The 12,953-nt window shown below is 38.0% G+C and overlaps 1 protein-coding gene across 1 annotated transcript in view; it reads left to right on the forward strand.

Annotated features, from left to right (window-relative positions):
* MBTD1 (mbt domain containing 1) overlaps positions 1–12,455 on the forward strand; it is a 44,941-nt gene extending 32,486 nt beyond the window's left edge. The window contains exons 15-19 of the mRNA XM_081109258.1: positions 733–815; positions 1,279–1,513; positions 2,012–2,089; positions 6,634–6,825; positions 11,685–12,455. Coding sequence (XP_080965384.1) covers positions 733–815; positions 1,279–1,513; positions 2,012–2,089; positions 6,634–6,825; positions 11,685–11,803 — 707 coding nt within the window. The 3' untranslated portion in view covers positions 11,804–12,455. The remainder of the gene's footprint in view (positions 1–732; positions 816–1,278; positions 1,514–2,011; positions 2,090–6,633; positions 6,826–11,684) is intronic.
* Positions 12,456–12,953: the final 498 nt, after the last annotated feature.

The raw sequence follows: 12,953 nt of genomic DNA on the forward strand, positions 1-12,953 counted from the left end.
ATATGAATATATGCACACACCATAAGAGCTGTGAGATGGTCTAAAATCAAAGCACTATATTCCAGGTAGCTTTAATAAATTGTTAGTATAGAATTTTTTCTGAGAATCCATATACTTTATAATATGAATTTGTATTCTCAAGCCCTGTTGAAATGGTGATTAAGCTCAATAGGTTATTGCATACATTTAACTGTTTTTTTTAATAGATACTTTAGTGTTGAGGGGGCAAGTTTCCATTTTTAGAGTCATGTGGCTTTTTAAAAGAAGGTAGAACCTTAAATAGCTCTCGTGGCTTAACTAACAACTTCTCTGATTTTAACACCTGAGCCTATGGTTTTTCTTTTAAGAAAAGAAGGGGCGGGGGGGCAAACCCAGATGTCTATAAAAAATAGCATTTGTTCAGTGAGTTTTCTTTCTTGTAAAGAAAAGAATGTCGCTGGAAGGTGTTAGATTCTGGACTGTTCTAAGCCTAGGGTTGAGAAAGCAGAAGTGTGTAGTTCCTGTGGTGTCAGAGGAAGGGAGAGTCGCGTTTGCATTAGGATAAGTGGGTATACCAGGGTCTGTCTAGAAAAGAAGGAAAACCTTTATAACATGGAGGAGCTGTGAGACTCAACAGTATCAGAGTGAGAATTATAACCTCAAACCTGAGCCTGTGCTGAGTTGCTTGTTACCTGTTTTTAGTATTATGCTAATTTTAAATGAACTGCTACTTAAACCAGTTGTGTCCCACAGGTTACACTAAACTTCCTTTTAAATGGTTTGACTACCTCAGGGAAACTGGCTCCATTGCAGCACCAGTAAAACTATTTAATAAGGTAAATTTCACTGATGGCATGATTATGTGGAATTGTACACAAAAATGTACATCATTATTGAGGAACTATCTTTGCTTTTATTAGAATTTCTTAGTGGACATTTATATATATATTTTTTTATTTTTGTTGTTATTTTTTTTCTTTCCTTTTTTTTTTGAGATTTATATTTTAAAAAATAGAGAGTAATAAAACAATATAAATACTTCCTTTACCTAGGAAGTGAAGCTTGTTTCCAAACAGGGTTTCATTTTTTAATCTGAGTAACATAAAAATGAATACGTGGCCTATCTAGTTCTTAAATGCTTCACCTTCACACGTTTCAATGACTAAAGAATTATTGGGGAATTTTTGGTTTAAATTACATTATGTGGTTATGTTGCTTTCTTTCTTTCCCTCTCATAGTGATACTGGAGTTATGCATTCGTCTTCTCATCAGTATTAATGTTTTGCTTCTCCATGTCAGGATGTTCCAAATCACGGATTTCGTGTCGGAATGAAGTTAGAAGCAGTAGATCTCATGGAGCCACGTTTAATATGTGTAGCCACAGTCACTCGAATCATTCATCGCCTCTTGAGGATACACTTTGATGGATGGGAAGAAGAATATGACCAGTGGGTAGACTGTGAGTCTCCTGACCTCTATCCTGTAGGGTGGTGTCAATTAACTGGATATCAACTACAGCCTCCCGCATCACAGTGTAAGTTGGTATACAGAAAGGTGTCCTTTTGTAAGTCAGCAATTCTTCTGTGGACTGTCTCACAATGCTCATCTTGTGAGCTCACAGGACAGGAATATACGTATGTCTGATTGGTTGCCAGGTAAGATCTTAGGACTCAAAAACAGTATCACAGAATTAGAGCATGTGTACCATGGCCGTGCAAACTCAATAGTGAGTTTCCTAATGACTATAGAAACACAATAGTAAGAGCACTTACCACATTAAAGTAGGCCTATTTTAATGAGTTTAAAATGATAGGCCAATAATTTACTGGAATATGGTAAGTGCTTATTGAATAGATAGTGGAATCTGTCTGGTATTGAGGCTTATGGTTTTATCAGAACAAGCACTCTTGTTTTCAAAGCATCATGTAATTTTACAAGTATAACAGTTCTTGGTAAAGATAGTTCATTTAAGTTGTACCTATGGTTAGTGGTAAGCAATTATCTTGTACCAATTTTCCCTTTTATCTTTCAGCGACAAGAGAAAGCCAATCAGGTTCATCAAAACAGAAGAAAAAGGCTAAGTCCCAGCAGTACAAAGGACATAAGAAAAGTGGGTCACCACATGGTGTTTATATACATTTCCTAAATTGTTAGCCAATGGGGGTCACGGTGTTTTTGCACAAAAAGTGATATCCCTTGTGAGAGCTGATGACTGTGCATTGTGTATTACACTTAAAGGTGCAGTATGCCATAAAAGGCAAACATTTGCAATAATGAGAACCACATATTTTAATTGACAGGAAAAATGATTATAACATATATGGTAAAGAATAGAATCTACAAATGATTCTTGAAATAATATGTTAACCTACTGGAAATTAATTTTAAAAAAACATTTTTATTTAAAAATTTTAATAGCAGATGCTTGATGCTTATAATAGACTTGGAGCCTAATAAACCCAAAACTCTTATAAAACTAAACTCTAGAACAGTACTTATAAGAAATTCAAGTGGATGGCTAGCAAAGTCAAACTTAAGAAATTTTTTTTAAAATATGCTTTTTCTATTTTACCTTACAATGAATGGTTACTGGGGTTAATAGCCAAATATATTGATAGCTCTGATTCTTTTTCTTTTTTTACTGATTTTTTTACAGAGAGGAAGGGAGAGGGATAAAGAGTTAGAAACATCGATGAGAGAGAAACATCGATCAGCTGCCTCCTGCACACCCCTTACTGGGGTTTTGCCTGCAACCAAGGTACATGCCCTTGACCAGAATCGAACCTGGGACCCTTCACTCCACAGACGGATGCTTTATCAGCCGGTCAGGGCTAGCTCTGATGCTTTTAAAATCTTTTTTCTCCACCATAGAGAGCCACAGATTCTCTTCCTGAAGATGGTCATGGAATATTTCATTCTAAGATACAATTTTTTTTATGGAAAGATATTTTTAAAAGTAAAAAGTACATTTGAGGGTTAAGACTAAGTCAGTTTTTTCCCAACTGACTTGCCGTAACTTCAAATAAGTGCTAATCTGTCTCATTAGCAACCAGGAGACTGAAGAAGCATTAAAAAAATAAATAAATATGTCCTAACCTTCCCGGTCATAGTTGTTGGTTTATAATTCTTCCTGCGGGAACTTGAAAACTTCTACCAACCACTGCACTGGTGCTTGGGTTTCCTTCCAGCACAGAACCCAGACCCGCCTCACAGGAGTGAGAGCTTCTAGGCCTGTCTCCTACCCTCTCTTCTGTATTGGAGGCATGAGTTTCCCAGCGGCCCAGAGTTATTTTGCCCACTAGCTGCTTGCCGTCTGATATTCACTGCAGAGAGCATTGCCAGACCAGGCCAGCCAAAGTGATTTCCCATTTATCTGGAAATGACGAGGGAGAATTCACCGGGAACGTGGTCAGTGGACCAGCCGGGGTAGATGTGAGCACTAAGCTTTCTGTACGGTTGACGAGCGTGGGCTGCTTGAGCTGTCTTTTCTCTTTCTATTGGACAAGACTTTGAGATTCCAGAAATTTCTTTCCAAGATGTTGAATGTCAGAATGTTTTTTATTACTCAGTGGTTATGAGATGATATTTTTCACTACTAGTTTCTGACTATTGTATACACAATTCACACGCCTCTCTAGTGTGGCACTTGGCGGGTTTGTTTCTGGCTTATGGAGCCTAGTGTGGTAGGAACATAGGAAGAAATATGAAGTGATAATATCAGTACCCCAGTTTTTAGTGACATTTAACACCATCAGATTGCTGGATTAGCTGGGAAAAAAGAATTCAGCTATAAATGTATGTGTTCTTTAACCTTTTAATTGCTCATGTTATGGGATGATCTCTGATGTCTATTTTTTTCTATCTAATGTCTTTAAATTGTCCTTTGGACGTAGAAGGGAAGAACTATGGTCTCAGATTCTCTTATTAGTAAACCCGTGGGGCCAGATGTGTTTTGGAATTCAGAATTCTTTGGATTTTAGAAAAGTATAGTGTGCGTAGTATACACTAATGTAGCACCCATTGCAGACTCTGGAGCATTTTATGAAGCAGACTATATATAAATATTTACATTAAATGGGCCAAATAAAGATTATAAAGAGTATTACCACATGAGGTCTGATTTTGTTTCCAAAGTTTTATAGAAACTTGGAATTTTGGAATTGAGGATAAGGAATTGTGCCACATGAATGAAGAATAAGCAGTCTTCATTATAAGGGAACTATTTGCTCCTTTTGTTTTTTTATATTAGTCAACAAAGTATTTGTTAGAAATTTTCCCCATAAAACTTTACTTACCAAATAAGAAAGAATTTGGGGTCCAGGAACCTAAGTCACCCATTGCGTTCAGATTTATATCAATAGCAGATAGGCCACAAAACCTTTCATTTGTTGGAACTTTGCCCACAGATTATTATATTCTGGCTCTGTTGTTTTCTTTTAACTATTTGGTCTTTGTGTATCCAGAATCATCCATTAGTGTATTGGTTGGTAGTGCTTATGTCTTACAGAAATAGTTGCTTGGCTTCGTTATTCTAGCTTGTTTTGTAATGAGCTGTGTTCATGCTATAAAAGGATAACTGGTAACCAGTGCTTTGGAAAATAAGTCATACTCTGCCAAGAGGGTCCTGTAGACTGTTGTGTGCATGTGCTCCGTTCAGTCTGAAAAGCCTTTTTTCCCTCAAGGTTTAGTCATTTAAGAGCCAGAAAACCAGCACTGTTTCTGTGTCATCTTCAGGGGCTAGTAGTAGTAGTAGAGTTGGAGATTGTCCTGGCATTAGGAAAAGTCTAAATGATGGCTGTACATGAGTTCAGTTTGGCAATTGAGGTGAATGTGTGCTCACTAATAGCTTAGTGTCCAGATCATTTTACATAGGAATACAGTCTGACTTAGATTTATCTTTTAGTCTTGATTTTGTGAAGCATAATTTCTGATTGCCCTCGCCTGGGTCATTTGTATACTCTGGAAGAAAACAAATACAATTTATATTCACAGGTATATGTAAGTATTCTTCAGCTTTCATCCTGACTAATGAAGTATGCTTGGTTCAGTATTTACAAAGTTTAGAATATCTTCTTTTTTATTAATTAAAACATTGTATAAATTTTTGAAGGCTTATGTTTCCTTATGAAACTATAACCAAAGGATATTTCAAAAAAAAAAATTAGATTGCTTAAGAACTTGCAGGTAACATGCTTTAAATTTTAGAACTGCTCTTCAGAATAAGAAATACAAGTGTTTTCCACACTTGTACACAAACAATAGCGTGGTGAAGGCCTGGGTCTGGGGTCAGGGCGGGCTAGAAGGGGTCAATGGGGGTAGAAGGGAGGGAATATGTAATACTTTCAACAATAAAGATGTTAAAAATAATAATTTAAAAAGGGCGCTATTGCAAGTAATCCCTTACTAGGGTGCTGTTCTCAGATTGCCCACAAGAGGGCACTATTTCAACTAATCCCTAACTATGGTGTTGTTCTCAAAATGTCCACAGGAGGGCGCCAAGAAATACTCGTGTTTTCTAAAATTGCGTATTATAAACCAAAAGTTAGGGGAGCACATATCATATCAGTGAAACCCTGCCATCCAGATAATATATTAAACTGTTTATCTCCGAAGGTTGGTGTTTGGGCATATATGGGCAGTGAAATGCTACCCCATGAAAACAATTGAAAACTTAATAAGTTTTTATTGATTTTATTTTTTAATATATTTTTATTTCAGAGAGGAAGGGCGAGGGAGGGAGAGAGAGAAATAGAAACATCTATGATGAGAGAGAATCATTGATCAGCTGCCTCCTGCACGCCCTCTACTGGGGATGGAACCCACAACCTAGGCATGTGCCCTTGACTGGAACTGAACCCAGGACCCTTCAGTCCACAGGCCAACACTCTATCCACTGAGCCAAACCAGCTAGAGCAAGTTTTATTGATTTTAGAAAGAGGGAGGGAGAGAGAGAAACATTGATGAGAGAGAAACGTCAACATCAGTCAGCTGCCTTTTGTGCACCCCTGGCTGGGGACCCAGCCCACACCCTGGCATGTTCCCTGACCAGGAATCCAACCTGTGACCTCCTGTGCATGGGTCAACACACTCAACCACTGAGCCATGCTAGTCGGGCTTATAAAACTTTGTTTATTGATTTTTAGAGTGGAGAGGAGAAAGAGAAACAAACATCAATTTCTTGTTCCACTTATTTATGCATTCATTGGTTGATTCCTGTATGTGCCCTAACCGGGGATCAAACCCACAAACTTGGTATATCGGAACTACAACACTAACCAACTGAGCTACTCAGCCAGGCTAAACCCTCTCTCCCTTGCATAGAATTTTCAACTCCTCTCAAGCTAACAGTTTTTTGAAGGAAATTAGCCAGCCATTTTCCATACTAGTAATGCTCTCTCTAGTTCATTTTGCTTTCTTTTGTTTTAAATTTATTTGAGAGTCAGGAAGCAGGATCACCAGACTCTCAAAGTCTAGATATACCCTCTCCCATTATCTACCCCCAACACACACACTCTCCTTGTTTTTAGAAATAAATATCTTGCATAGTTCTCTTTTCAGAGTATCTTATGCAGCAAGACTTTTCCTAGTTATATAATGCACTTTTCTTGCCCGGCGTGTAAGTAAAAGCTTACTTTAGTTTGACTTGATATTTAGAGAGGAAGATGCCAATTGGGAAGAAGCCTGTCAGTTTGTCGAGCCTGCCCATGACAGGTGGGGTGCGGAGGAGCTTCTCTGGTGACGAAGAGTTGACTCCTCCTCCATATCGAACCCTGCCAGCACAGACAGCCCTGGAGGCCTTCCCACCTCCCAGCACTAGCCAAGAGTTCAGTCCCAGCCTCAAAACAGGTAACTAGTGGCCTCACACCTCAGGTACTGCAGAGGGCCAGGTCTGGGCAGGGTGGTGGGAGACGAGGTCTGGCATGCCAGGTGCGGACTCATTAAGTTTTTCATTTCTTTCCACTGAAAACTTCATTTTCACTAGTCCTCCTCGATAGTCACTTCACTCCTAGTGAAAGATGAGTCATCAGGGAAAGAAGGTTTTTTATCTTGTTATAAACCATTTCTGAGCTTTAAATTAGGGTAAAGTTATACTTTCAGTTTATGGAATTGTTAGGCAACTTGGATTAGTTCATGGTTTCATTGAAATAGTTGAACATTTGCCTTACAGAGTTCTGTTTGACTTGACGGGGGTTGGGGGGAGAAATGTGCCATTAGGGATCTATCTGATTAATCAAATCCAAAGATGAGGCTTTGATCATAGCATTCCATAGCATCTCATTCATTAGAAAGGATGTATTTTGTGGTTCAGTGTAATCTTGGTTCTGGTGATAATATTTACCACAATCTTTCGTTGAAGTAACATGGACTTGGAAATACAGAACCCGGCTAATTTTGGTGTTGAATTTTAGTGAAATTTGTTTCCATAATTTCATGTTTACTTACGTATAATGATTGAGTTGTATTTCATTTGAGTTTAATTGGTTAGGCCGAGTTGGTAGGTTGTCAGGAAGACTACAGAAGGTTTTGCACTCCGACAGACTGCATTTGCGTGGGATGAACTATCGTGGGTGTGAGCACAGGTCAGATGGCTGAGAACCACAGCTGTGTCCGTCTTGGCATATCTTCTGCCACATCCTAACTGTTGCTTTAAACCAGGTGGTTTTACCGGCCCCGCATTGTTTAAAACGCCTTTTGTACATTGAAAACTAAGGTGGGACTGATACCTGCTTTCTTCTCATTCCTCTGTTTGCTAATTTATTTATTTAATTGGTTGGTTGGTAATATTTTTGCACCTCAAGTTATCAGCCTTTTTTTTTTTTTTTGCCATTTTAAGATGTGTTCTTTAGTTTTTGCCTAACGGTGTTATTAGGTCATCTTGATCCTTCCCAGTCTGTTTTCTCTGATGTCCTTATAGCGAGAGGAAATTACACACATATATGTATATATATGTAATAGATTAGGACTGCAAACCCAAGTTTATCTGCTCTTTAACGGAAGAAACTTCAAAGTCTATCTAAAGAACATTACCGTTTTCTTTCTTGTTTGTCTCTTTAATTGTATCTTTTTGTACTTGTTGCATATGAAATCGTCTTCTTCAACGTATGTAATTAACTATAGATATTGTGAGCTCTGGTTGTATTTGAATTTTTATTGGACTTTAATTGTATTGTCTTTAGGAATTAGACTGATTTTGAAAATGGGCGTCACGTTTTGTGAGCGGTGACTGGTTCGTGTCAAATGAAACAACTTCTGGGATTGGCAGAACCCAGGAACTTAGCTAGATGCTGTGGTGGGAACTCAGGCCTCAGAGGTTTCCTTCTCCCACCAGTGTCTGCAGCGTCCTCTGAGCAGGAGCACGTCTGTGGGACCCATGTGGTCTTACTCTGGCGAAACGGGACTACGATGTCTGAACTATGTCAGAGCTGCGGTTGATTAGCTGTTGAGTTTATTGTATTTACGGGCTTCTTGCTAGGAAAATGTGATTCCCATTAGTGTGTCTCCTGAAATGTTAATGACTAGAGTCAGCAAAGTGACTCCTTTTAAAAATAGAGCTAAGGAAAAGTGCATTTGTGTAGAAAGTGAAATGTAGCCACAGGATCTATTTTATTTCATCCATCCTTCATTGAGAATGAGACCTGGAAAGGAGAAACGATTAGTGTGAAGATACCGGGCAGGCTTTATTTTAGGTTCCATTAAAACAAAACCTGCATTAGAACATTCCACATCTGAGTGAATGTTTCACCTTTATCTTGAGTTACTTTTTTTTAAGCATATTGTTTCCATATTTTAACATGAGTAGAAGCATAATCCAGAAATTTGGTGTTAATAATAAATGCACATAGTTTCAGGATGTGCTTTAGAATCTCAATTTACCTTTCTTGCATTTAAAAAATCAACATCTGTTTGAATGGAACATGTTTGGTCTTGAAGCACGTTAATTCTTTTTCATTCATTTAGCCATCTGATCATCATATAACAAGATACTGTTTTAATCAACCTTTTATTGTGGGTACTGCACCTTTAATGAAACTTGGGTTTTTTGGTTTTTTTTTCTTTTTGTGTGTTTATTTTCATGGTATTGTTCAGACGTCCTTAACAATTAATGCATGTTGGTTAGATTTAAAGGATATATACTTGCTATTCTTCGAAAAAGCATTTTTATTAAGTACTTTTTTAAAGAAAGGAAAACTGCATAGTCTTGTTTGCTTTACCTTTCAACAGTCTGATTGGTATTTGTTTTGCTATTATTAGGGTATAGTATATTCACTTTTCTGTCTTTGGGCTATTGCGTTTTTTTAACATCATTACCAAAACAAGTAACAAAGTAAAATAAGATGAATTGGCATCTCTGTAACAATTATTCTTTTAATTATTAAATAAGATATCAAAGACCATTATTTTTGAAACTAATCTTTTGTAACTAAAATCAAGACATGGTATTTTTCTATGCATACACTATTTACTCCTCTGTGAAAACTTAGTTGGCTTACTGCTCATCTAAACAGAGCCCTCGTTCTCCTCATAAATCAACTGTTTTTTCTGTGTAGGCAGTTCCCACTTGACATTCTATATATACACATCCCCTCCAGTTGTGATGAAAAGATCCATAATGGAGGAGACAGCACTTTTTTCCTTTTCTGTGAGCCTGTGCCTGCAGAAAGCAAGCAGGTTTCCTCCGTGAGCCAGACATGGTGACGCGGGGGTGGGAGCCCTGTGCTGCCGGTGCTGCCAAGAGAGCAGCAGCCAGCCGCCCCCACTGCTCAGAGCCCTCCCCAGTGCTGGTCTCCTGTTGCCAGGGTTTTGTGTGAAATCTCTTGGTTTCAAAATAATCAAATTTAAAATGAACCAAGGTAAGATGGGGAAAGCACAGTTGTTGCCTCTGATTTAGCAGATCTGGGCGAAGAAACTTAGCATTGCTCACCATGGATTAGGTTCCAGTGAGTATGCTATATAAGATCACCTGTTCTTGAAATTCTATGAAACTTGACCAACTCAATTTTGGTTCAACAATAACTTTTTAAGAAACCTGAACACAACTCTTGAAGGTTGGCTGTTATTAAGACTTATTTTTAACACCTAGCTGAGATCTTTTTTTCTTTTCAGAGAGAGGAAGGGAAAGAGAGAGACATCATCTGGCCTGCCTCCCATATGAACCCTAACTGGGAATCGAATCCCCAACCTGGGTATGTGCCCTGACCAGGAACTGAACCTTCACCTTTTGACGTGTGGGACGATGCTTCAGCCAGCTGAGCCACCTGGCCAGGACTGGGGTCATTTTTATTTAAAAAGTGGGAAAGCGATTTTTTGGAAGGAATGAGTTCTGTAGGAAGTAGGGGTAGCTCTCAGGGAAAGGAATTAGAACAGTCGGAAGTTACTGAGTAATTATGCCAAGGGACAGCCATTTAACTTGAGGGGCTTATAAAAAGAGTTAGCAAAATCCCATAATTAAACAGCTAATTTTTGCATAAGACCAGTGCTGGGCCCTGGCTGGTGTGGCTCAGTTGGATGGCATCGGCACGTGTACCAAAAGCTTGCTGGTTCATTCCCAATCTGGGCACATAAAAAATATTTTAATGACCCAGGACTGGGTCCGTAAAAAATATTTTTTAAAAAAAGACCATGCCCTAACCGGTTTGGCTCAGTGGATAGAGCATTGGCCTGCGGACTCAAGGACCCCAGGTTTGATTCCGGTCAAGGGCATGTACCTTGGTCGCGGGAACATCCCCAGTGGAGGGGGTGCAGGAGGCGGCTGATCGATGTTTCTCTCTCATCAGTGTTTCTAACTCTCTATCCCTCTCCCTTCCTCTCTGTAAAAAAAAGACCAGTGCTGGACCCAGCAAGGAAAATTTTTTTTGTCTTCATCCTTGCCCATGTAATAGAAAGAGCCTTTCTGTCACTAGAATTTCTGACTAGCATGATTTGAGTGGCTATCCAGAAATCTAAACTCCACTGAAAATATTGGAAACTGAAAAATAATTCTCCATAAAAATAAAGACCAATTAGAACGTGACCTATTTGTAAATTGAGGACTGCCTATACGGTTGGTTGTTTTGTTTTTGGTTTGTTTTTCATTAAAAAGCAAATCGTCAGATGAGAACTCAGGTAGGCAGTACTGCCATTAAGTGAGCCCATTGGTAATGTTAGCCATTTTGCACCAATTATTTTCAGATTGCCGATGTCAATAAATTTTTTATTTTACCTAACAATCAGTTTATTTTATTAGTATGTTATTTATATACTTTATATTCTATTTATATTATAGGTAATACTTTGTATATCAGATTTATATCTCTTTTCCACCGGGAGTCTTTTTAATAAAGGTACTCCTTGGAGTTAATAAGATTATATTAAAGTCATATTTATTGTGGTGTTAGTTTTTAAATATAGCTCAGGACCATGCAAGATAATAGAGCATTGTTTGTATAGACATTGACATAAAAGTGAATACTTAACCATAAGAAAAATTTTAATTATTCTAGTCAAATTAGGGATCTCTCTTATCTTGACTATTTTGTTGAAGATATCTATTGTGCAGTGTCCACTATGCAGTATTCTATTTTGGAACTTTCCTTAACTGCTAATACATTTTGCAAATTAAAATGTTTGTACTTCACCGTAAAGCTGGTGGAACCTGAAGATTAAAAGCAGTCTGAATATTCCAGAAAGGCTTAGTGACATCCCGTACCTTGGTCTCTCTCACGCAGTGACTGCATTGCAGCTGAAGGAGGAGTTGATAGATGGAGAGGACTACAGTTTCCTGCAAGGAGCATCTGACCCGGAAAGCAATGGCTCTGCCAACTTCTACATCAAGCAAGAGCCCTGAGGGGGCTCAGGAACGGAGGGTGGGAGGGAAGTTTCCACGGGACTGATTTGTAGTCCACCCAGCTGTACGCGGGGCTGTTCTACTGGGACATTTTGCTAAACAGAAAATTTCAGTTCCGGATTTTTCAGGTGGGTGGGGAAACTATTTTAGTCGTGGGGGGAAATTTTTCAATTTATAAAGATGAACAATTTTTGTGTTGTATTTGAAGATTTTGAAAGAATTTTGTAATATTTTACACGTTTGGATTTATGTGCATTGTTAACAAGAACTGAAATTCTAACTTTTTTGGTAAGATTAAAGTTTAGGTAGCAGGACTGAAAGAAATGATTTAAGAAGGATATAGTTGTAAATGCAAGTGAACTGTCAATACAAATGAACCTTTTTGGTACCTGTTGGGAGATTTGGGGATTTTAGAAGTTCGGCCAGTCACATCTCCAGCTTCCTTTGCTGCAGAAATATGCAACTGAACCCCTCCTGGAGGGGTTGTCACCAAATGGATCATGGAAGGGTGATTAATTCTGCTTGTCTGCATTTTTATTGCAGGCCATTTTAAATGTTTGTACAGAAATGTTTTTCATTCTGTGAACATTTATTTGGAGTTCTATATGAAACTGGAAGAACTCTGGATACTTTTCTATGTTCTCCTTTAATTAAAAAATGATAAAAATTGATCCTAACACTAAAGTGTTAAACTGGAATGGTTGACCAGATATACAGGATGTCATTCTACAAGTTGAGGGGTAGGGAAAAATGCAATATTGTTCTAAGTTTATTTTATTTTCCTTACTAAAAACTACCCCACAAAAGGGATTTTGATTAGTTCTCTGCCACTTCCCTCCATCTGTGAGATAATACTTGGTATAACCACACCCCAAAACAGATGTTCTGTATTACCAGGAGAATCAAATTCAAAGTTGTTTAAAGCCAAAATAAGTTTAGATTTCAAAATCATTCCAGCTCTGCTTTTAACTATCCTGGATTTGTTAGAAAACTAATTTGAAAGAGAATTTAATTTTCTTAAAATTCCATATATATCTATATAGTATGAGCTGTCTTTACTTGTGTTCAGAATTAGTTTTAACAATAATAACTGATTTGGACCATTTTGAACATTCCCTATTTTAAAACTCGTATGGCTTCCTTTCCAAAA

Source organism: Myotis nattereri (assembly GCF_964212035.1).
Source record: "Myotis nattereri genome assembly, chromosome: 16".
Taxonomy (NCBI): domain Eukaryota; kingdom Metazoa; phylum Chordata; class Mammalia; order Chiroptera; family Vespertilionidae; genus Myotis; species Myotis nattereri.